A 25,357-nucleotide genomic window follows, 5' to 3' on the forward strand; every position below is an offset into this window, starting at 1 on the left:
TCACGTCGTTGGAATATGAGCTATGAGTGCCCAAAATACGATTTGGCATCTTGTTCTACGTGCCCTGGGATACATTTGAGGCAATTTAAAAAAATTCGCCGGTTCGGAACAATTTCAAATTTTTGATCAAACATGTCGACTGAATTTGCACCTTCCGTCCTAGGCCGTATACGCTGTAGGCCTATGTCATATTCCATCTGATCGGACGTAAAGTTGTTTCCTTCGAGTATTGCATTAATTGGTATTTAAAATTGATTTTGTATCGTTATTTGGGCTATATTAAGTTTAGGATGTTGTCGTTTTGCAATATGTAATTGTGTGTAGTGATGCATGATGAAATTTTAGATTTTTTTTTATTGTGCCGAAATGATAACAATTTAGCAGCACAACGTAACCTCTGAACTGAAACTGACACTAGAGGCGCAGTTTTGGTGCAAACGGTGCATGCAAATCATGTATTAACTCCGCATAGTAAAAGTCGAATCGTTCTGTTATTACTGCAGATTTAACAGCGAATAAAAGGCCAGATTGATAGAAAAAGTGGGTTTCTTGTTGGAAATCTCCTGCTTTGTTTCTACGGGTAATCCGTAAAAAATAACAACCACACATTTTACGCACTTTGAGGGGGTTACCCAAAATGTAGAATGTGTCTTAGGAATTGAGTGGCTTGTTTGATTGACCATATGTCATCGACTGCAAAAGTTACATGCGTGGGAGCGCCAAGAGAGTTAACAAGTAAGTATATAATGCATGTATGGTACATAGGCCAGATTGGAAAAAATGTCGTGATCCGCGCAATATTAATGAGCTAATGCATTAACATACGAAAAAACGTTGCAATCGTCCGCGCAATTAAAGATCGCCGTAACGAAATCCTCCGCGCAAAAAACAAACTTTCCAATCTGGTACATAGGGACGTGGTTCTATATTTAATATTACTGTATTGCGTGTATTGTGAATGGATTCGATGTTCTCCTAACGAGTCTGACTTCAGTTTACAGCCATGCTTGCTGCCAATAAAAGATGTAATTTTTTTGTAAGAAACTTATTAAGACATTTTTTTCAAGTGTGATGATGGATATTCATGGTTCTGACTGTGTGATCAATCAGTCCAACATCACAATTCTGCAGGTAAAGATTGGCTGAAAAATGCATTGGTTTAGATAGGACTTCTTCCATAAAGCGCATGTGGTGCAGTGATAAATCCTTTTGGGGAAAAATTGCATTCAGGGAAAGCAGAAATTGTCGAGGAATACTACTACCAAGCACCAAAAACAAAAATTTACCTATGGGCAATTAAAAGCACCTGGAAGCTGGAATTAACCACAACTAGCACATCGGGCAATTACTTGGCTTTGGTGTTTGCTTTTACTGCTGCAATTGAGTTTTGGAAAATTGCAACAAATGGATACAAGATTTTAGAATTTCATAAAGATTGATATCTTTTGCACGACTTTCTAAACTAACCTACAGAAGACTTGTCATTAAATTTAGGAGAATATAGCCCTTGGTTAGGCAAATAAATCTGCTGGCATAAACTAGAGGCTTGTTGCTTGAAACACTGACCTAGAAAATTAGGAGAACACATTTATTATTTGAGTTTGTGTCTTTTGCTTCACATACTGCAATTTTCCACACTTATCAGATAGAAAAGGACACACTATAAATTGTTGTCATTTTATCCAGCTGATTTCTTCACCTAAAACTCAATTGTTTGTTTGTTTTTGGTGTCTGATACTCATATTCCTAGACAGTTTCTGCTTTGTCTAAACATAAAATTTTCCTCAAATAAAAGGTGTACCACTGAGCTACATGCATTTTAATGAAGAACTCCTCCTCTAAACTAATGCGTTTTATCCAATCTTTACCTGCAGAATTGTGACATCAGACCCATTGTTGAATAAAGTCCAAACCATGAAGTGAGTTTTCCCTCCAGCAAGTAGACGGTTGAAAACATTTTTATGTTGTGCTGTTTGCATATGTGCAGTCCTGCGAAGCAATAAATAATTAGTTTAATTTTTTTATATTTTTGTTGAACTTAACCATTTAACAAATTTGCCTATTTGCTTCAGAAATATTCTGCAGTTGAACCTGTTTTAGTTTTGTGGGTTTTTTTGTCAAGAAATGAAATCTAAAGTTAAGGTAGGTATTTGTCATAGGTGGAATTTTACATAATTATAATTGTATCCTGATACTTCTTTTTCATAGATTGCAATATTATAAAAGACAGTAATATTTTGTATTGAAATTACGAATATTATTCAATGGTTTCTCACGACCAATTTATACCACTTAAAAATGATCTGTGTAACCAAAAAAAAATAGAACAAATGGTTATAGATGTTTAAATCAGTATTTCTATTTTTGCACAAAAGACATAAATGAACAATACATAAAAACGATACAATGCCATGACCACTAATAAACCTTAGAGGTTATTGTGTCATATGTCAATGTGATTTCCTCACAAAGAATCATTGGATCACAAGATCTTAAGCTCTATAAATCGGTGCCAGTGCAAATGTTTATGTTTCTGGTCCACATGTGTAAATGTTGGGAACCACTGGTTTAATTGTTTTTCATTGATTACATTATTAAACTCATGTGATGCTTTTACTATTTCAGCCATTGTTGGAAGGCATTTGTGTTGTTTTTGGTGGGGCTGCATCTTTCTGTGGCTATGAGATCTATACAGAAAACCAAAAGTTTTATTCCAATTGTTTAATGCCAATGCTCCATCAGCTTCTCAGTCCTGAAAATGCACATAAAGCTGCTGTGAAGATTTTGTCTTGGAGCTTGTTGCCTGCTACAACATACATTGATGACAAATCATTGGTAATCATCAGTTGTGGGAATGATGCCAAATCCAAAAGATATTTTCTATCAAACAACTTTAAACTGTAGTGTTGTAAACCTACAGTTTAGGGATGGTCAACCTATGCTTGCATGATTACAAGTGTTGTACTATACACCATAGGTAAATGAAAAAAACACAGCAAGACTTCATCAGGGTCAAATGCCACAATTTAAACATGAACCATTCAATATTTAAATGCACAAAAAGAAAAAAAGGGATATGTTAACACTGCTTGTAAGATCACCTGATAGGAGAAAAATCAAACTACGGGAGGCACAGCAGACTCTAGCCTTAAAATAGCTTATTTTTATTCAAGTGTGACGGCTTCATATGTTTAAATGCAATTTTGGCATGCAACGCCTGGTTAAAAATCCACTGTATGTGTATTTGAGCACTCAACTGCTTTTATGTAGTAAAATAATTTGGCATTGAAAGTCTTAAAGGATTACAGTGGTGCAAAATTTTGTGTGACACATCAGAATTAAAAGCAAAAAAAAACGTTGATGGAAAACAGGTTGGCCACCCCTACTAAACTTTTTATTTATATAATTGTTTGATGAATCAGTGTAAAATATAATGTTGTCTTTACCTTGGAATGTAACTGTTGCAGAAGCAAAATATTTGGACAAAAGAATTTCAGAATCCTGTTGGAATCGCAGCTGGTTTTGATAAAGATGCAGAGGCAATGGTTGGGTTGACAAAATTAGGATTTGGTTTCATAGAAGTTGGAAGTGTAACACCTCTGCCACAAATAGGAAACCCAAAGCCAAGAGTCTTTCGTCTTAATGAAGACAAAGCTGTCATTAACAGGTGGGGCATTAATGCAACAACTTAAAAAGTCCTGAAATTATAAGTGCAACTCACACCAAAATGATGTTACATGAATTTCTTGCTCATAAGACAAGCATTAGATTTGGGGATTAGCTTATATTTTTGGATGGGCACGAGACAAAACAAATGATGTGAGAATAGCAGTCACAAAATTCTTTTTAAATAACATTTACAAAATTGTGGCAATACCTGTATTTCATTTTAATGTTTTTCTGTTGCCACCACTTTAATTACAAAAGGTACATGGTGACAACACTAATATTTTATGAGCAGTAGGTTTGGATGAAATGCTTTCACCAAACTGGTATTAAAAAATTACCAGAAAAATTGTGAATTTGCATTGTAAATTGAATGGTGCATTATACAAATCATTTACTCCAACTATAGTTTGGTATCTTTATTGTTATTCTGTTTGTCAAAGTCCTTGAATGGTCTAAGATTAAAAGTAAATATTCTTTTTTGTTTTAACAATTAGTTAGTTGTGGCATTTTTAAGCGCAATCTATGACAAAGGCAGCAAACATTTCAGCATGGATTTAAATCATTTTAGGTATGGATTTAACAGCTGTGGACATAATGCAGCTTCTCAGAGGCTAAACATGTTTGTTAATCTACAGAGAAAAGGTTTGTGTCAAACAAAAAATGTGCATTGAAAAACTGCATTGATAAAAAAATTGTTGTTAACATACAAAGTTGCTTTCACATTAAAATCAACTAAAACGTAGTAATGCCCAAATTTGTCCTCAAACACTTTAACATTTACTTATATTTTTTTGTTGCAAAAGATTTGTTTTTCAGAAAAACCTATACTTGGAATAAATTTGGGAAAAAACAAAACTTCATTGGATGCTGTAGGAGATTATGTCAGTGGTGTTAAATGTCTTGGTGAATTTTCAGATTACATTGTCATCAATATATCAAGTCCAAACACTTTAGGCTTGAGAAATCTCCAACAGAAAAAAAACCTATCAGAATTATGTGAAGCAGTAATACTACCTTTGGTATTTTGTAAACCTGTTTATTGTTTTATTGAACTTAATTTCAGGTAATTATTGAAAGAAACAAATTGGAAAAGAAACCTTTGGTGCTTGTGAAAATTGCACCAGATCTATCTGATGAAGATAAGAGAGATATTTCAGAAGTTGTCCTGAAGGTCATTAACATTATTTATTTAAATTTTTCTGTTCCAATATTTGATTTGAATACAATTTTGTCCTTGAAGTACAGTTTGTACAACGGTTTCCGTATAAAACATCGTTACGAAGCCATTAAAAACTGTAATGTGGTTTTCAGCTAAACATTGATGGTCTGATAGTGAGTAACACCACAGTAAAAAGACCAAATAGCCTTGTAAGTCCAAACAAAGTGGAAATGGGAGGGCTCTCTGGTCCTCCAATTCGTGACACCTCAACAAACCTGATAAGTGAAATGTACCAACTTACCCAAGGTAAATCAACAAAACATAATTTTTACACAATGGGGTGTTACTAATTTGCTTTTATTTTAAGTATTGTCTTTTTGTTTACATGACGTTTCTTTATTATTTTGATTCAATATTCAGGCAAAATACCAATTATTGGAGTTGGTGGAATCACAAATGGAACTGATGCCTATAATAAAATTAAAGCCGGGGCATCCCTTGTTCAAATTTACACAGTGATGATATATGAAGGACCTCCTATAGTAACCAGCATTAAAAAACAATTGGTTAATTTGTTGCATGAAGATGGGTATGATAATATTTCTCAAGCAATTGGAGCAAACCATCGATAGTGAAAGTTATTTTTTGTGTATCTACCATGTGTTTATTACATTGTTCTTTAAAGCAACAATATTATTCAAATGTTTCTGGATATAATTCATGATTCCGACTTGGCGTCATTGGTAAGTCTGACGTCACAATGCTGTACATAAAGATTGACTGAAAATGTATTGGTTTAGAAAGTTCTTCAATAAAACGCAGCATAAACTGTTTTTTGGGAAAATTTCACGTTTAGACAAAGCAGAAATTGTGGAGGAATGTGTGTTGTCGAGCACCAAACACGAAAATCGTCTGGAACGTTTTTTTTTTCTCGCAAAAGGACTTTTCGCTGCGTTACACGCGGCTTGTTGAAGAACTCTTATCTAAACCAATTCATACTTACGCAATTTTTACCTGCAGCATTGTGACGTCAGACCGATTGATGACCAAAAGTCTTAACCATGAATACCGTTGATTTTTCTTTTTAACAAAATGCACAATGAGGTGTATTACTAGTCCCAAACAACAACAAATTAACATGCAACAACCTCAGAAAAGTATTGCAAAAATAAAATCCTCAACGGGAATTACCCTCAATGAGATATAACTCTTATGCAATACACATTTTGGGCATAAAATTGTGTTCGATTATACTCCAGGAATCCTATGCTAAACTCAGCAATAGTGAAAAATCGTTAATTTCGAGAATAAATACAAGCAATCGTAATTATGGATCTTAAGAAGCACTTCCGTTGCCTAAAACTTTAAAATAAAATTACATCCTATGCATTAAGTTGAACAGAGAGAAGTCAAATTGACAAAATTTGCGAGACAGGTTATCAATGTGCATTTTTTATCATGAAATATAGCTTATTTTTTTGCATTCGGGTCTTGCGCCACACAGCTCCTATGCTGCAGTACAACATAGGATATTCCCAATTAGGTGCTTATAAGGGCTTCGCAAGTTTATTACTACTATACGATTTGTGTACTTGATATTTATAGAAGCAAATTGAAAATCCGCTGTTTACTATATCGTACTTGCACAAAGCTGGCAATTTAGCTTCGGCGAACGCTGAGAAAGAAATACGCCACTTCGTTTTTATTTATTTAATCATATCGCAAATAAATAATCGAATCCGTCTACCTGGGCTGTATATGAGGGCCAGGACATTTTATACTTGTCATTATATTTCATTGCAGTTGGGAACACGTTCTGTGCTGCGTAAACACCAAAAAGATTGTTGTACTTACATCCAAATCATTACAATTGTCGGTGCTTTTCTTCATTTTTTTTCTTCGTCTTTTATCCCTGGGCTGATATTCGTTTATGTTATTTCTTTTCATGTGATGGTGAATTTTGAAAATTTGTACGTGTTGCAAAAAACTGACAGCATCCCCCTTTTGGGCCTGGATATATATGTTCTAATGTTTCAATTGAGTTGTGTTCTCTTCCAGCAACAAACAGGAGCAATTTAAGATCGCGTGTCTTTGGCATGTCGCCAACTCTTAATTTTTAAAGGCATAAAATTTGTTTTGGTACAAATAGGTTTTTTGGGTGGAAATAGGTTATAGCAAACTGTCTGGGATATATTTATTCCGCTGCTGACCGAACACCATAGACCAGCCATGCCTTGTATAATCGTTTGTTTGGCGACAATATAGGCACCTTGAAATCTTGGTGGGTCGTTGACGTTATCTGTTTTTAATTCCGTTTTGATCATGTACGACTTGATGTACCACATCTGCTTCGAATTTGGTCAATACGAGATTGTCATAGACCAGTGATGCTCTTTTTTCGACGGATTGTGTTTGAACCAATAAATGTCCGCAGTGATATGCGATAACACGGAAAATATTCGGTTTCGACCTACAGCGAATATTCGACCGCAAATTGAATATTTCATAACGTCATGAATTTTCTTGTTGGACGCAAAAAATTACACGCACCGTTGTAATTCCGATTTATTGACGTGATTCTATTCTTAATCCTAAATCGTTATTCGTATGCCAATGTTTCCTCCATACAATCCCAATTTAATGCAAAATCCATTAACAATGCGCGATTCCAGGCCGCATATCAATATTAAATCCCCAAAATCTAGTTTTGAAGGCTATCACCATTAATACCCATACTGAGTGATTTGCTTTTTTGCCAACAACAATTCCTGTGGTCAGTGACCCATGAAGATCTACTTGTACTATTCATAGAGAAAAAAAATTGATTGCATGCAGCTGCATCCGCCAAAACACAGCAAGGATCTGAGGAGCCTCCAGGAGGATCTTTTGTCCTATAGGATAGCAAAAACAGTCCCAGGGGGCAACCAAAGCAATTTTCCTGTGACAATTTTTTTGCCATTGCGTAGAAAAGGGTTAGGGCCAACATTAAATTGCAAATTGGATGAGGTTTTTGTGATTCATTTTTTCGCAAAACCATCTTACATTTTTTTGCAGCCCATTTTGCTAAAATAATGACTGATCGGGGGCCGAAATGCCCCCTAGGTGGTGCTTTAAGCAACTATCTTGCAACTAATTTTCACCTTACTGTGTAGCTAAGAGGCGAGCCTAACATAAAATCACAAATTAAGGTATACTTCTGTGATTCAATTTTGAGCTACATCCCCTTGAACATTTTGATGGTTTTTCAACTAAACTTTTCACAGCACCCTGCACCAAACGTCTGACTGACTGAAAAGAGCAAAAAATGCACTAAAACTGCACCAAACACGCTGAAAATCGCCCTGGATACACCATGTTGCTCATTCAACCAGAAAATTGACCCCAATGCATCACCGGTTGCCTTGTGACGAAACTGCGACTCTCTATGACAGGGGAGTACAAGACGGGCATTCCCCGCGGGCAAAACTATTTTAATAGAATTACTGATATGCGGTCTTCCAATCACCAAATGTAGGATTCGCGGTAAATATTGGGAACCGTTCGGCACATTCCTGAATGTTTGTTGTTCAATTGTGCACTTGCCCCTAATGTAGCTATTGCTGCTAAGTTTACATAACTTCAGGAATTGTCGCACGTGTCTATTAAAATTTCTTTACAGGCCTCATTTGACCTGTGGGCCACCGCTGCTGTATAGTTGCTAACATTAAACAGAAACGTGACACAAGAAAAAAAAACTCTCTTCAGAAGGTGAATATTATTTTTGCAAAGAGTTTGAATTCACAATTGCGATTTAAAAAAATATTTGTGGACAAGCTGAATTCAATGGAAGCCAATCAGCAACATCCTGGTATAATCATTTCCCAATCAAACTTTTCATCAATAACTCTGCTTCACTTTTTACCTAAAACAACAAATTCATGTTAGTTTCTGAAATACAAAGTGTGGGGTTTGTTGTATAAATTTCCACTCTCTTAACTAAGCAAGTGCAGCTAAGAACATAAAATCTGCTCGCCCACATGAAATAATTATGATTAGTCAAGGAATTTTAGAAAATATTTAACCTGTTCATCTTCTGCTGTTACAATTGGGAAATCTATTGCTCGTCCAAAAAATAACATGGCTCGCTTTTTGTCGCCTATCTTCATGTAAGTTTTACCCAACAGTAACAGGTTGGCACTATAGAAATTGGGCTCAACTGTAATTAACAAATATTTGTTACTTTACAAATAAATAACAAAAAATAGTTGGACAACACATATTTTTGTATATATTTAAGTCAATGCCCAACTGGCTTGTCATCTTTTTGCAAATATTCGCATCAAAAATTAATTATAGCGATTACTACCTCTTTCAGCCTGCATGAAGTAGTTAGCAGCTTCTTGGAATGTTGATGTAGGTGGAGTGGCAAATATAAAACCTGCAATTGTTCGTTGCCAGCCTGGCATGTCAGCAAAAACATAGCACCACATGCCAAGGCAGTGCAAAGTAGTTGCATCCTTTGGGTTTAACTCAATGGCCCTCTGGGACAATAAAACAATTAAAATCCAAACAAAATGTCGGTAGTTTCATTTTTTACAGGCTAAATTTACACCTTGTGGTGTCAAATAAATTTATATTTTTTTGGCATGATTAGCATTTTACTATTTAAAACAATACATGATAGTACCTGTAAATGATCACGGATTATGAAAGCATTGGAAATTTTTGTTTTTGTCCCTTCATAATCACCAACATCGCCAATTGTAATTGCGTACCACTTATGTGAGGCAAAATTGTGCTCATCCATTTCTAATGACTTTTTTGCAAATTCAAATGCTTCATAAATGAGTGATTTCTTTTCTTCTTTTGATATATCAACAACTTTAAGTGCAAGGTCCCGAGCAGCTCGGCATATCCTCCATAAAATTTCTGCATCTTCTGTATTTTCATATCTATACAAATAAGAGTTAAATCTGCATAAATTGAAGTTATTGCAAAACTGCAATGTTCTGTAATTTTATCCATACAATTTTGCTTGGCGTTTACAAGTGCAAAATAATATAAATTTCAAATCCTTTACATCATAAAATCTTTCTCATGTTTATAATGCTACATTACTGTTTTAAGTGCTGGTATAAATCTCTTGGGTGAATGTTGTTGTTGTACATTCTGTCTGCCTCTTGAATGATTAAACTGTTATCTACAGAACATTCATTTGTTACAGAGAATTTTACTCCTTTGTATGAAGTTTACGACTAACCTTTTTGTTTATTTTCTTGACACATGACAGGATGTTTACAAAGGGTGTATGTTGCATATGCACAAGATGAAAAAATGGCAAGTCTCTTGGAATGTCCATGATGCCCAGTCTAGCAAACAAATAACATATGTCAAATCACTATTCATTTTACTTAAACAAGGATAGAAAATTAAGATTTATCTGTATTATCCAAATGTTTATTTAAGAAACAAACTTTGTCACTGTAGACAAATTAATTTTTCTGTACATAAACACTATTATATAGATCGCCTGTAATTTTTCTAGAGGTTTGCATATTACTAATCATAAAAATTACTGGCATTGATTATGGCGCCATTGCCTTCATGATACTTTCAATGTCATTTAACAGTTCCCAAAACAAAAGTTACCTTAAAAATATAGGCACAGGCAAATCTGAAAAATCTGGTGGAAAATCTTCTAGTTGTCATCATGCAAAATAACACTATTTTCAGATTTATAAAGGTTTGTATATTGCATCTAACAGGAAAAAAAAGATAAATGCAAATAAACACAGTTAATTTAATCTATTTGATGAAAATTAACTTTCACATGCATTTTAACAACCACACTTTTTCAGTAAAATTCTTATGTTTTTGGCAAAAACATTTGTAGGATCATTAGACCCAGAAACATTGACAACATCAAAATATTTCACTAATGGATTGATAAAACGTTTTTGAGGAGAATAAATGTCAGTAAGAAAATACCACACTGCATCTGCATCAACAGTAATTAAATTGTCAAACAAAGTCAAAGCAGCATCTTGTAATTCTTCAACACAAATTGTACTCAAAAACTTGTATGTTGCATTTAGGATTTTTTGAAAATCATTAAAGTTCAGTTGTACTCTTCTTGAAATCATTCCCAACTTTTCTAATAGGTTTTTAGTGAGTTTAAACAATGCAGAATGCTTGTAAACCACTTGGGAATTTTTATCAACAGTTTCTGATTGGATATAATGTGTTTCAAGAAACTGAAGAAGTTTTGGGAGAACGTCTTTTGAAAATCGTCGTTGAACAAAATCACCTGCTGTCAAAGCAATAATCCAAACTACATCAAATGCCCTGCTAACGACCTGCAACAAAAAAGGGTAAACGCTAGTTTGGTAATTATTTGCAAATCTCTAAAATGCTTTTTTGTTCAAAAAGAAACTTTGAATAAATTTTAAATTGACCTGTTATTTACAAAGTTTTGTTGTTTTTGGAGATGCTACTGAGCATATGTCATGTTTAAAATGATTTCCACAAACCTGTAGTTCGAAGTCTTTAAACCGTGATTGCAAGGGAGTCCAAAGTTGGTGAACCAATGGCAACAATGTGTTTTCTTCTTGTGACAGTGATTTCAATGCCTCCACAACAATTTCCATCACCAACAGTCGTACTTTAGGGTTAGTATTGGACATTAGGTGGCAGCATCGTTCAAGTACCTGTTTAATTATTTTAACTTCAGCTGTAACCGTTATTTCATCTGTATTGTCTTCAAACTGGTCATTTGCTTCTGAGCTCTTTTCTACGCTTTCTGTGTGGTCTTCAGAAGAATCATCAACATCATCCAATTGTCCTGCAGCAATTTCAATGTTCCGATGGAGTTCAAATATAAACTCCCTTATGCCATTCGTTTGATTACTTAAATCAGCATCAGTACTTGAGAAGGTGTCCAGCTGGTTGGTTTTGCTTTGTCCCAAATTGAACCATTTTCTGATTGATCTGACAATTGCAAGCAGCACAGGGAGAAATAACAACAAATGTGGATTGTCATGTCGACAAAGATCAAGAGATTCAAGAATCTCAGAAACTGTGTCACGTATCAAGGAAAATATGCTGACATCACTGTGTTGCAACAATGCATACAGAACAGACGTACATCTGTAAAAACCAAATAGGCTTTAAACATCAATTACAGGCTTTATAGTCTAGTGGTTTTTAACTTTCTTTTTAAAAAATATAACTGTAATTTTGTCTGAAAGTAATTCCCTAAATATTAACATATCCTTCCTAAGCGAACATACTGTTTAACAGATTATTGCACAATAAACAGAAAGTGTAAACTTACTTTGGAAACAAACTTAAATGTCGAAGCTGGACAGAGATTGTGCTTACAAGATAATCTGCATTATCGCACAGCATTCCAGCCAAGTTTTCATACCCACAGTACTTGGATAGTAAATGCAGTGTTTTAATTGCACAGCTTGCTACGATTGTACTTTCATCATGAACTTTCTCCATAACTGGATACAATGCAACCATGAGATTTGCCCGAAAGTCATTTCCAAGCACTTTTGCAAAAGATGAAACTGCTTCCAATTGTAAACTGGCCAATAGGACATTATGTTGTATGTGATTTGTTGCAAGATGTTTAGTTGTATGGTTGGGTAATACAGCTTTTGTATGTTGAAATCTCTTCATGGTAGATTTCTGGTATTCAGAATTACAAACAGTCACTATTTGCCAGTTTTCAGGTGTACAGTATAAGTCAAGTAGACCTGCAATGTGTCTAGAAGCATCTTTATAATTGGGCCCATTGCAAATTCCCAATATTATCTCTGTTATCAAAAATACAGACTGGCAGCATGTGCTCTTATTTTCATAAGACTCAGTAAAAAAATCTAGTAAAACTTCTATGTCACCATGAGAACCCAAAAGTTTACATATTTTCACAAGAACTTTGGGAATTTCTCCATCATTAAAGTTCAAAAATTTTTTTTTAAACAGCCAATGTGAAAGTTGACCATGCAGGAAAGAGAGTGGCATATTCAATGTGTCATCCAAAACTGTGTTTATTTCATCTTGGCTGATGGAAGCAGATGCGTCAAATTCACAACAAAGTTGTAATGATTTTGCAAGTTTATTAAATTGAATGGTTGACTGAAAGATGACAACAAGATCAGTCTTAAGGACAGTTAAGTAACCTAATAATAATTGCACTGCTTTTAACCTATCTATGTCCGATGAATTTCTGAGTATTTCCGGCAGTGTACTACAATGTTCAAACAAAAGATCAGCAACAATGTCATAAGCATCAGTACCTGGTGAAGAAATGAACTTCTTGACAACCAATGTGCTTGCTTTTATTACAGATGGTTGAATATCATTTAAAAGCAGAATTGGTCCTTTCAACAAAGTTGGGGCAGATTCCTTTAAACCCGATTTGCAACACTGGTTTAAAATAGTATCACAGAAATTGACCAAGCTCAATCTAACTGTGCTACTGGGATTTTGAGCCAAAACAAAAATTTTTTTCAGAACTAAGTTTACTTTAGGGGACACATCAGAAAGCCACTTTTTGCTGCGCTTTACTTTCAAGGACTCCAGCTTAGGATTGATTTTATTACTCTCACTGTCAAGTTTCTCCAACTTCGATTTTAAATCTTCATTTTTCCCAATCAATATTGAATAGTCACCCAAAACTACAGTAATTACTATAGAAGTAACATCCAGTGCTTTACATTTAACACTGTGGCCATGCTTAACATCCCCAACAATCACCTTACAAATTGATGACAAAATGCCAGGCAGAAATGATGATAAACAATTCCCTCGTAGCAGAAGAAAAAGGTCTTGTTCCGCCTCTGGAAGCATTTCTGAATAAGAAGGTTTACATAGGCTACTAATAACTGACATGGCTGACAACTTCAAGGCACGACATTCTTCATGTTCTACTATTTGCAGGCATATTGTGACCAAGTGTCCTAATATTGGAAAGTTATGAACAGAATAAAATTGGTTCCATAAATTTGCCATGGAATGTTTTACAAATACATCCAGACAGTTTGTAACAGCTATCATGATATCTTCACTTCCATCAGTTACTATTTTGCCTTCATCTACAGACGATATTTTCAATAGAAGTGTCTTGAATAAATCCTGGTAAACATTCCAGTTTGTTATGAGAACCTTTTGTAATATACCTTTCAAGCAAGTTGCTGCAGATATAGAGGTATCTTCTTTTGTTGCCCCAACTTGTAAAACAATTCTCAAAGGAAACATCAAGTACTCATGGATTTCTTGTATTGTTTTGGCTTCAAATTTGCTGATGACTGCCTGTAGTTCATTTATTGATTCAAAAGATCTAGTTTTACTAACTTTTATGCATGTGGGCCTTACAATATTAAACAGTGTTTCCATTTTAGTTAATACTCCTAATCTTTTGCTTCATGACACAATCTCCTACAACACAAGTGAAAGTTTAACAGTATTTACTGTAGAATGTAATATTACAATGTTGCTAATGCGGTGAAAAAATGCATCACACCATCACTTTAAACTGTTAAACCTCAAAGCATTAAAAAACATGTACATGTCAAATCTGAAATCACACATATCTAGCCAAAAGTTGCCATTAATGGTTCAAATGTGACAATATTCTACATTCGCTTGTGCTTGCTATGTTTTTTGTGGTGGCTCTTTGATTTATGATCTCTTTCTGGGGGAGAAAGGCTTCTATCATGTTTGCTTTTCTTACTACTGCCACTTTCACTGCGATGATGGAAATCACTGCGCTTGCGGTGATGTTTGTTTGATGACCTTCCACTCTCATCCGATATACTGTAGGACTTTGGCAAATCATCATCATCATCATATTTCCCACTGCGGGGTCGACTGTATCTACCAGGAGAGCGATTTTTTGATGAATCTTCATATTTAGAGCGACTTGGATGTGATGAGCTCCGAATATGTTTGCTGCTTTCTGATTGCCTTCCATCGCTCTTTCTATCTCGTTTTTTGTCAGATTCATTTTCCCCACTTTGAGTTGTTGTTTTTGTATCTACATCTTTTTGAGATGGTGAGACAGTATTTGTTTTGTCTGAAGGTGTATTTTCAGTAGTAGTGACAGCATCTCCTGCAGCAGCTGATGCAGCTGCATTGGCTTCTCTAAGCTTATTCTTTTCTTCCTGCAAACATTTCTTACAAGCATCAACTTTTGCATCCAACTCTTCTAAAGTGTTCTTTTTATGGTGATAAACCTGAAGCAGATATTTGCAAATTTGCTGGATGTCATCCTCAGTGGCATTAAACAAATAAAACCAGTGAGGTTGGCTGGGCAAAGCAACCTTTAGGACCCTAGCAGCTAGGTAAATACATGCACATGCAATAGTTTCTGGAGTGTAACGCACAAATATAGTGCTACGAAGAGAGTCATTCATATAGTTCCAAGCAGTTTGCACAAGATCCTGATTTTGTTCCATTTCCAAAACTTGCAAGTAAACAACAATAATTTTATGTGGATGTTTAACATGAACGCAGAATCCCAGTTCTTTCAAAAGCCGGCGCTCTAATCGAATTACATTGTTTTTAAGTGTGATATAGTTATGATCCAGCTGCATTGGGGTTGGAGTAATGTCTTGTTTGCGCTGCTTTAAGTAATGAAATACATTAATTACATCTCGGATTCTCCTCGGTGCTTCTTCAACTTTTGATGCCAGCCAAATACATGCCATTGCAGCCTCCTCCATTTTGGTTTTTACAAAAGATTTGGCAAAATAAAACCTCTGAAACAACACTTGCGCTGTGGCCATTGCAACTTGTGGAACACGTAGCATAATTCCAGCAATTTGAATTGACTCGCACCCCCAAAGTCTGAGGTCTTCTTCTGACCTTGTATCCATTCCATCTTTCATTGATGGTGTTTCATCAAGTTTGTTTTCAGGAAAAAGGCAGTTTTCAAGAGTGAGTTGAACACCAGCATACTCCTGTTTGGCATCAATTACATCTGTACTCTTTTCCATGCTACTTGTATTTGTATAAAATTTATGGACCTAGCGGCTATTGTAAATAAAACACTTTAAAATATTTCTCATGAAATGGAATTATCACATAAAAATTTTCGCTAACTTTAATTGTGTTGTTATAACTTCGCTTAAAAGCTTAGATTCCATGAAATAAGACTCTAACAAATAACACTCGCTCTGTATTACAAAACTAAAACAAAATAAAGTGGCATCGTGTGTACTGGGTAATTTGTTCAGGTAAATATCAAATTTTAAACCGAGCTGGAGCTGGAGCGAAAAAATATCCCTTGGAACTGGAACTCTCTCGTCAAATGGGCATGACATTGTCATTCTCTGGCAGAATCCAAAATTTATTTTTTGTAAAATGCGTTCCGCACTATTGACCAGCATTTCACAACGCGTTTACACAATGAAATTGAGTTTCTTCTTGGTTTATATCATAGCAGGTTACATTATTTTGCAAAATATTTCATTTGACAACTATTTCGCATTAATAATACCACCACGGAGTCCCAAATGACTCAGGTCTTTCTGATGGAATACGTAGAACTTCTACCGATTTCCATTGCTTCCACGCTATTTGGTAGAAAAGAACGTCAGAAATTGGACTGCAGGAATCAGCCTTTGCAGGTCGGTATCCAACGGACCTGTCTTTACAAATCAATATAACATTTCATGAGCTCCAAAAGGAGTAAAAGAAGATCACGCCAGTATAAAATCTTTATTAAAGAGATATTAATTTTGCCTATTGGCATCTTCAGTTTCTGTCTAAAAACAGAAACGTTGTGGTTTTTAATTAATTTATTTTTTTATTGTTATTCTTTGTTCAGACAGAAACTGAAGATGCCGATAGGCGAAATTTATATTTCTTTTATAAAAATCTCATACTGATGTGATCGTCTTTTACTCCTTTTGGAGCTCTATAGGAATGTTAATGCTATTTGTTCACCGACGTATAACACGACGATCGTTCTATGCAGGAGGAAAAACAGAAGGGGTGCTTTATCTTTCCTCAGGCCATTGGGGGGTTACAACAGATTATTCACTTACTTTGAAAATATTTTACATCATATTTTCCAAACCAATGCATGTGATTGATGTAAATTTAACTATGTCTGTGATAAAGCTAGACCCTTGTCCCAAACCATGTATTAACGAATCTCAACGTTAGATTTAAGATTAACAATGTCGCCAGAGCATTTGGTGCGTAAAATATGTTCGTGACCTTTCGCTTCCCAACCTGGAGATGTCGTTCATATATTCGCAGCAAATCCTTTGAGATGTTGGAATTATCTTGGGCCGAAATTTACAAAACTAGACGTTCCTATAGAATGTCAGGGCACATTAGACTTATTACACTGACCCACTATACTTACCAACAGCACCCGCGGGTGAAAAGGCCTCCACAGCAGATACGCAAACCATTTTAAATGTATAAATCAAAAAGAAATATAAAACAAGTAGGTTGGAAAAGAGCGGTCGACTGACGGCCAACTAATGTTATTCATTCACTGTTCCGGTGGTATGTCGATGAATCTGAACTGACGTGGCTATTGACGACGGCGTTTCTGTGCCTTCCACCTGATCGTTCAAATTAATTTCATGTGAAACAATGAAAAGCGTGGATTAAAGAAATATATGCGTAATGCAGTTAAAATGTGAAAAGCGCAACAACATGCGGTTTATTGATCGCACGATTCGCGACAGAAATTTCCTAATATTTAAGTGAAAAAATTGCCCAGTCGATTTCATTTGGGCGGGCTAACAGTCGCCACTACGAATATCACACAATGATTGGAGTAGAAGGAAAGTGTAGGAGGAAGGTGTTGAAAGGGGGCGAAAAGTACATGAAGGAAACAATAATTGCGAATAGCGACACGAACAGGTACGAAAAAAAATACAGTTGCATACGAATAAAGTTTCCGGGATCCGTGGGAGAGGGGCAAGTTGAGCTTATGGGTACTTTTGGGAGTTGCGGCATCACAAGCACTTGGAATTTTTAACACTAACCGCACCGTTAATTACCACATTTGCACAGGCAAAAAAGTATCCTAGGCACTGGACAGTAATATGGCATAATGAGCACGAACCGGCATCGACGCAGCACGGCAGGGGGATTTTAATGAAGAACTTTATGGAATTTCCCCACATTTTGCCACTTTTTAATCATTCTTACTGATGTAAAACTCAATTCCGAACTTATGGAAAGTTATGCGCATGGTGGCGCTCATGGGCTTTTTTTAGTGTTATAAATGGGATTCTACGGTTTGTTCAAGTGATGAAAGCCACAAGTGTGGAATGCGATTTTGCAAGCGATTATAAACGTGGATTTGACCAATACGAATTCGGAAACTTCACAAACTATTGTTACGTCAGTGTATGAGGCTGTGTACAAGCTGCCTTGACTGAATTTGGTGTTCTGTGTGCTTTGACTTGTCTGTGGGATCTGATATAACCAGGTTTATAAAATCAATGTTAACAATCCAATAAGCCAAATGTTTTTTTTTTACTTGAAATCATGTTTTTTATTTACTATTGACTGATAAACATTGCCTTTATATCTTGTACGTACATACATGTGTTGTTGACGCATCAATCGTAACCAAGCTTGTGACGTAACAGAGTCACTTGTAAAGCATTCAACGTTCATTGTTTATGTCCGATTCATTCTTTATTTGAGTGGCTAATGTGTGGACGTGTTATACTTGGCATTAAAAGTTGACTTGACAATTTACCCGCGACAGTTAGAAAGTCTATCAACACAAGTTTACACTTTAAACTAATCTTTCATAGTTGAAATTGTTTGTAACTTGTCCATAGAGTTCTTTTTATTGGTTTAAGATACATACGTTATTATTTAAACAATGTCAGTTGGAATTCTCAATTTCAACTCCCCGCAGTGCTTTGGTAAACTTGACGTCATAGACAGGGATTCAACTTTTTTACTTTTGGTGAACGTAATTTCGATTTAATCGGCTTCGGAGTCCATTACTCTTATCATGAGAGGATGATAAGTTTTATCGAGAGAACTTGTATTATTTGGACAGTGTTTTTTACGTCTTAAAGCAAGAGTATACCAGCATCACATATTTTCATATATTTTTAAACATAGCTTGTGTTGAAACATTTGAGCGATCACATGTAAATTCGCACATTTTCGAAGGATATAGCAGAAAAGTAGGGTAAATAGTTTTATTATCCAATATAATTTCTAGAACCGTTTTTCATTAAATGTTATAGTACCAAAGCTCATTTATAACACCAAGGCAGATCTTTTCGACCCCAGGATCTTGCACTAGATTAGCGGATACAATTCACAGCAATCCCGGTGAAAAATATTCTGCTTCTTGATGTCGGAAAAATAAAACGATGTCATGTTGCATGTCACCAATATATGTCTGTATTAGCTGTAATCATTCACAATGTGAGATAACTCAGATAGACAGTTTCATATAACTTTGACAAATTTGTTGGTAGGAACCACGGGAACGCGGTTTGGTGAACGAAAATTTGTGTTGTCCAATATATTCGCAAAATTGTTGTGTGGTTTCGGCATAGTTGATGCATTTTCTTGACTCGTTATAGCCAGGATTGTCATTGATATAGCCAGGATTGTCGTTAAACCAGAAATAAGGATGAATGAAAAAAGAACTTTTCGAAACTTTAATTACGTATGGTTTGCTGGTTAAGTGGGTGAGTGTGAAGAGTTGTATATGGGTAATTGCTCTTTTTCCAAAACCTTAGCCTTGTCGAAGGCAATCCGATGACCTTTTAAGGAAGCATGCTTGGCCAACGCTGTCTTACTTGCGTCTTTTGATGCAACGTCGCGGCGGTGCTCCTTAATTCTGGTTTTCAGGGCTCTTCCGTATTTCCCGATGTAGACCCCCTCGCACTCTCCACATGGAATTGAGTAAACCACTCCCTTTGGTTTTGGAAAAGAAGGTGGATCATACAAAACGCCTTTTCCTAGAAGCGCTCCACGTCCATAAGAACAATCGCAGTCCATAAGAACAATCAATGATAGGAAACAGTGTGTGTATTTCCCGGTGCTTTATAATAACTTGCTGTAACTGTTATTTCCCACCCTTCTAATAACATCACGTGATTTCACAAGCGGTGTTAGCGTTATATTTTTTCGTGTTGGTACGTTTTCTTGGTGTTGGTTGTGTGCTATACCAGTACCATTACCCTGAGGAAGCCTTGTTGGATAAAAGGCGAAACGTCGGTTAATCAAGTTACGTTTTTAATGTGCCAGAAGAACAGATTATTGAATTACAATATGCCTGGCAGCAACAGAAACATTATATTTATGCATCAAAGTTTGTTTCGTTAAATTTCGAAATAATGTGTAAGATGAAGGTTGAAGAAGGTTTTGCTGCGTTGATTGTAAACAAATATTTTCCCTTAAAAATTATCAAGCAAACCAATTTAATAACTTTTTATTATTGTTCCTGAAATGTATGCAAACTGGAGGGTGAATATTGAAGCTAAAATATAATGAAAATGCATGGTTTGCGAAACCACGCTTAAAGAACTGGCGCAATTGTTGTTGAAGTGCGTAAAGAGACATCTTGCCAAGTTGCGAAATTTCTGTTTATTTCCGAGCGTCGTATTGTTATTGGTTTTGCAAGTACGCTCTGTATAACAATACAAAATGCTCCATGTGCGGAGACTTCTTGTGTTGCAGCGTTTAAACTCTATTTTGGGAAGTAAAAGCAACTTTGTTAATGGTTTGTTTCGTGAAAATTTCATCAAGCATCTGTCAGCAAGCTGCACAGTTATTATTAGATACCGTCCGCGTAATAACTTTTCCTGTTTCCTGTTTGTTGTTAGTGCGCAGTATACAACGGTACTTACTGAGTTGCAACGTTTAAATTAATAGCTGGAAAGTTGCAACTTCCTATACGAAGACATGGCTGCTTGAAGCACCAGGAAGGTAAGTGTTTATAAATTGGATTGTGGTCGTGCGAAGTGTAACTTTATTAAGGAGATATGACTTCCTTCAATTGATTATTATGTGGGCGGTATTTTTATCTCTGCACGATCCAACATAACAAAAATAAACATTTTACCAACACTCGTAGCAAGGAGGGGTTGGATATGGCTACTTGCCGTGTGGATACATTGGATATGAAATCAAAGACGTGCATGAACATTTTCATTATCTTGAAACATTTTTTTCCCCACCAAACCCGGCATAATAATGTTGTGTTAACAGTATACTGTCATTATAATGTGGGAGGTAGTTTCTTGTGTAACCGTCCACCTATGTGATACAAACTAACATTAAAAAATGTAAATAGATCATATTTAGTCCGTTGTTTCCACTCAGCCATGGAAGGATATTCGCTTCATTTACCTCAAAGCGGATAAGATCACGTGCAAATGTTAGCAGTCCACACGCAAGTTGAATCCTTGAACAATGATCGTAACGTCCACAGAACTAAATGTTGTGTTTTATGTAATTATGAATCTTTCTTCCAAATGAGCGCGTCTTTTACAATTGTGACATCACGTTTAGATGCTTTCTAGTGTAAATTGTGCAAAGTTTCACAAATTAAAACAAAATTACCACAAAGCGAACAAATTTTCGCTTATAAGTCTTTAATACTGAGAGACATTGTGTAAAACTTATATGTAATTATAAAGGTTGTTGATGAAAGCAATAATTTGGTGGAATATCAGAAGTAAAACACCTTTCTTGCTTTTTATTGAGCGCAAATCAACGAAATAAAATAGTCGCAATTCCGCGTTTATTTCAAACAGTTTGTTTCCTTCATATAAGAGGGCTTTTTCTCAAAAAAACCCCACAAATATGCCGATTCATGCGAAGTGTGAGGTTGTAGCGGGGATACGTCCTCCACCGATTGTTTCTAATGTGCTCGGTGTTTCCACACAGGGCAAAAGCGTCCCGTTCAAACACACTTATCGTGGGTTCGATAGTTTCAGTTAAACTTCTAACTGAAGTCAAACAAACATTCATTCTACAGTTGTCTTGGTTTGTGGTCATGAAAACACGATAGTTTTGCCAAGGTGCATAAATAAAACATCAACAAAAGATCAATAACACGATATTTACAGACGCTTTTAAACAGACGCCAACTTGAGCATCGGGTTTGTGCCGCATTTGATAATAGGTGGCGATAAAACAAAAGCCTGACTCAAATGTTAGTGACGTCATTACTTTTTTTTTCGTTGCCTTCGGTCTGACGTAACGGTAGTGTGTACATAAATGTATGCGAATATATGCATCATAAACGCCGTAAACATTTCAAGTCTACGCGTATTGTTGTAAGTACACAGTTTGACTGATTGATGGACAATCACTGTCATCTGACTCGATATTCATATATGCTCACCTGTATGGTTTTATCAGTGTCCATGCCATTATATTGATAATGTTTTGTATTAAGTGGAAAACAAGTTCCAATTTCGTGTGAGGTTTCAATCTCATGCTGCAGACCTCGTGTGGCGTGACAAACACAGACAGTGAAATAGTGGCAAGTTCATAGCTACCATCGTAACATTGGGATGAGCCCTGCAACGGTCAGTCATGCGAACAAAGAAGAGGTTTTATATGGCGAACAAACTCTTCTCGGATACTTGTGCGTTTACTGTCGGTGGATCTGTTGCTTCCGCCACCGGGGGATTTAAAAAGGGCCGTGTTGCTCATAAGTGGAGTCAGGAGTTATGTATTGACTATTTGCGACGTAGCGGGCGCCCGTCAGCTTACAATGTGCGCGATCACAGTGACAAAGTTATTTGGGACGTTCTACGAGCAGGAATAACAACGCGCGACCAAAGGGGAAAATATTGCTAATGACTTATTATTGTGGCTTGGAGGTAGGGTTTAATGATTGTTTAAGTGGTTGGTGACGTTGCTATGACACCATGGAGAAAAGTGTTTTGTCTTTTTAGTTGGTGACTAGCTGTAAGTTCGATCGGATAACGTGGTGTGTGTGGAAGGAAAGTGCTTAAATAGGTGCTGCTAAGGTTGAAGTATTGAGTGTTTAATGTTGTGGGAGTGTAAAAGTTGAGATGTACAGTGATGTCAATTTACGTAAGGGGGTTTATACGTGTGCTTAATTGTTTTTAGGTAGTTGAAATGGATGAAGTTGGGAATTGTGTTCAGTCTATGATGTTGGTTTTGGGGAATTGTTTGTTATGCAGTTGTAGTGGGGTTTTGGGGGGAGAAGCTCCTTTCGAGAGGTAAAAGACTACAGGCAGGATTCCTCGTATAGATTATTGTAAGAGTTGTGATTTTAACGAACTATTCTTCTGGCAAAGGTTACGACATTTTTATTTCAACCGACGTTTCGTCTACTATCCGGTGACGCTTCTTTATGGTGATGTGGCAACAAGTTATCATGTGTTTCCCAACCAGTGGTACGCGACGGCATTCCAGGTGGTACGCGAGCATCATTCCATAATTTGCGGATCTAGTTTGAATTGAATAATCGTAAGTGATCTAAAAATGTCCGTTACTTCATCCCCTGGTTAACTTTATAGCACTCAACTAGGTGGTACGCGTCGAAATTGTTTTGCCTCCAAGTGGTACGCAACCACAAAAAGGTTGGGAAAGCCTTAACGTGTCTTTTAGAACAAAAACATACTGAACAACGATCATGCCGGTATAGTGGGCGCTGCTTTTTACGGCTTTATTTCATGACGGATCCAAATATTTCGCAGCGGTTTCTTGATAAACTTTACTTTTCCTCGGTCTTAAAACCAGCGCCTCGGCCCGATCCATCAGTGACTTCAGAGCCGCTGCCTTGTGCTGTATCGGATGTGCTGACCTAAACGATAGGTACCGATTGGTGTGCGTCGGCATCCGATACGCACGATTGCTGATCATACCATTCTTATCTCGAATAAACTCTGTACACAAAAAACGGTAACCAGTTTTCTTTTCCAAAGTAAACTCGATGTAATTTTCCACATGGTTGATGTGGGTAAGGAACAACTGGAGCTCTGCTGCATCAACGATGGCGAAGGTGTGGTCGACATAACGCTTCCAGTAACGGGGAGGATACGCAAAAGTGGCGAGTGCCTTATCGTCAATTGTTTCTCTACATTTGCCACTTTCACAGAAATGGGAGAAACCATTGCCGTACCAAACTCTTGTTGGTATAACATAGGTGGCGTTTAAACATAATATCGCCCCTTCTGCTATATCCTCACATGACAGCAACGTGCGCTGCTCAAGGTCACTGTTTTATCTAAGCACATCCAATAAAGCACAAGGCAGCGGCTCTGAGGTCGCTGATGGATCGGACTCTCCCCCTTTTTTCTTGTGTTTTCTTACGTTTTTCTTGCGTTTTTAGTGTTTTGTACATGATAACTTGTTGTCACATAACCCTAAAGAAGTCTCACCTGATAGATGAAACGTCGGTTGACATCTTTTCTGCCACGTATGCAAATAAATCTTAAGTTTGGAGCCACCAAGATTTCCGGTTGTACTTAACCTCATACGCCATATTTACTCACAAGAAGTGTCAAATTATAGTGAGATATTTTTCAACTGAGTTTAACTTTTCCTAACTATGTTCGTTGGCGACTTGATCGTTGGACTTCCACTGTCTCAGGTTTACAACAACCTTGACTTTTACGCGCTAGTCTGGCATTCTCTTGTCATGATCACGTGTTAAACGAAGTTTCTCATGCAGTGAAACGTGACATACAAAACGCACAAGTCACGAAAAAAAAACTGTTTGTTTTCTCGGGTGTTCTGTTTTAGTAAACGTATGTTTACACAGCTTATGTATGTGTAATATATATATATATATATACTTGTAATACAAAGCTACAGCTGCTCATACAAGTATGACAGACGAACAACAACCAGAAGAAGCCGATCCACAAAATATCCATACCGAGGTGAGCTTGTTGTACTTGAATTGCGAGATTTTTATAAGTTGTTGCTGAATTTCATTTAGGTGATCCCGCGTTTTGTGTTAATTTTCAATTTCGCATTCTAACACCTATGTCCCTGCGGGAACCCATACGCCAAAAGTTTCATTTGTGTGACCCAAGATAATCTTCCCAGTGACCGTAGTTATCGACACCGAATAAAACTGGTAGCCTATGTTCCATTCCAAAATTATCTAGTTTAAATTAAAAAAAATTAAATTATCGGATCCTGTGTCGGGACCTACTGCCAACATGGTGAAGCTTGATGTCGAGTCCTCGCCCATGCAGAACCCTTCAATGGTGTGCGCTGATTTGATATGGCCGGACTTGAATCGAGACACGAGTGCGCATCTACGCGCACCAACCACATCTTGTTCGAGAAAGGCCCGACATGGTCCACATGGATGCGCTCCCAGGGCATGGATGTCTTCGGCCAACTTCTGCATTGTTTGTCTGGCGCTTTTGCTGCTTGTAGACTTTCACGAGATTCTCAATATCAGCATTGACCAGACGTAACGGCGGGACATTTGTTTCATACGTAAAATGCCCCAATGTGCTTGGTGCAACATTTCTAATATCGGCACGAAGCACCTTTGGTGCAACCACTCGGGTGTTGTTGTCTCGTTGCAAT

General features: G+C 36.6%; 4 protein-coding genes across 7 annotated transcripts; 1 reads left to right on the forward strand and 3 right to left on the reverse strand.

Annotated features, from left to right (window-relative positions):
* The first annotated feature begins 632 nt into the window (after positions 1 to 632).
* Positions 633 to 6,140, forward strand: LOC145905736 (dihydroorotate dehydrogenase (quinone), mitochondrial-like). Of its 3 annotated transcripts, XM_082993012.1 has the most exons (10): positions 633 to 735; positions 1,068 to 1,919; positions 2,073 to 2,142; positions 2,626 to 2,835; positions 3,468 to 3,667; positions 4,238 to 4,311; positions 4,486 to 4,673; positions 4,733 to 4,840; positions 4,981 to 5,134; positions 5,249 to 6,140. In XM_082993012.1, exons 3-10 carry the CDS (start codon positions 2,125 to 2,127, stop codon positions 5,458 to 5,460), a joined length of 1,164 nt encoding a protein of 387 aa, XP_082849138.1. In that variant the 5' UTR covers positions 633 to 735; positions 1,068 to 1,919; positions 2,073 to 2,124; the 3' UTR covers positions 5,461 to 6,140. The 3 variants fall into 3 exon arrangements, with proteins under 3 accessions (XP_082849138.1, XP_082849137.1, XP_082849139.1); XM_082993011.1 differs by lacking the exon at positions 1,068 to 1,919; XM_082993013.1 differs by lacking the exon at positions 1,068 to 1,919 and having other exon boundaries at positions 4,486 to 4,550.
* Positions 6,141 to 8,575: 2,435 nt separating this feature from the next.
* On the reverse strand, positions 8,576 to 10,653 carry LOC145905535 (regulator of microtubule dynamics protein 1-like). Its single transcript, XM_082992766.1, has 7 exons — positions 10,457 to 10,653; positions 10,068 to 10,176; positions 9,926 to 10,007; positions 9,495 to 9,759; positions 9,174 to 9,348; positions 8,890 to 9,023; positions 8,576 to 8,729 (listed from the first exon to the last, which is right to left on the reverse strand). The coding sequence occupies exons 1-7, from the start codon at positions 10,517 to 10,519 to the stop codon at positions 8,682 to 8,684; spliced, it is 876 nt and encodes a 291-aa protein (XP_082848892.1). The 5' UTR covers positions 10,520 to 10,653; the 3' UTR covers positions 8,576 to 8,681.
* On the reverse strand, positions 10,645 to 14,261 carry LOC145905533 (TELO2-interacting protein 1 homolog). 2 transcript variants are annotated; one of them, XM_082992763.1, is made up of 4 exons: positions 13,996 to 14,261; positions 12,141 to 13,668; positions 11,338 to 11,953; positions 10,645 to 11,163 (listed from the first exon to the last, which is right to left on the reverse strand). In XM_082992763.1, the coding sequence occupies exons 1-4, from the start codon at positions 14,210 to 14,212 to the stop codon at positions 10,645 to 10,647; spliced, it is 2,880 nt and encodes a 959-aa protein (XP_082848889.1). In that variant the 5' UTR covers positions 14,213 to 14,261. The 2 variants fall into 2 exon arrangements, with proteins under 2 accessions (XP_082848889.1, XP_082848888.1); XM_082992762.1 differs by having other exon boundaries at positions 12,141 to 14,261.
* Positions 14,262 to 14,296: 35 nt separating this feature from the next.
* Positions 14,297 to 15,846, reverse strand: LOC145905534 (cyclin-L2-like). Its single transcript, XM_082992764.1, has one exon. It carries the CDS (start codon positions 15,811 to 15,813, stop codon positions 14,452 to 14,454), a length of 1,362 nt encoding a protein of 453 aa, XP_082848890.1. The 5' UTR covers positions 15,814 to 15,846; the 3' UTR covers positions 14,297 to 14,451.
* Positions 15,847 to 25,357: the final 9,511 nt, after the last annotated feature.

The sequence above is a fragment of the Ascidia mentula genome, chromosome 6 (genome assembly GCF_947561715.1).
Source record: "Ascidia mentula chromosome 6, kaAscMent1.1, whole genome shotgun sequence".
In the NCBI taxonomy this organism is placed as follows: domain Eukaryota; kingdom Metazoa; phylum Chordata; class Ascidiacea; order Phlebobranchia; family Ascidiidae; genus Ascidia; species Ascidia mentula.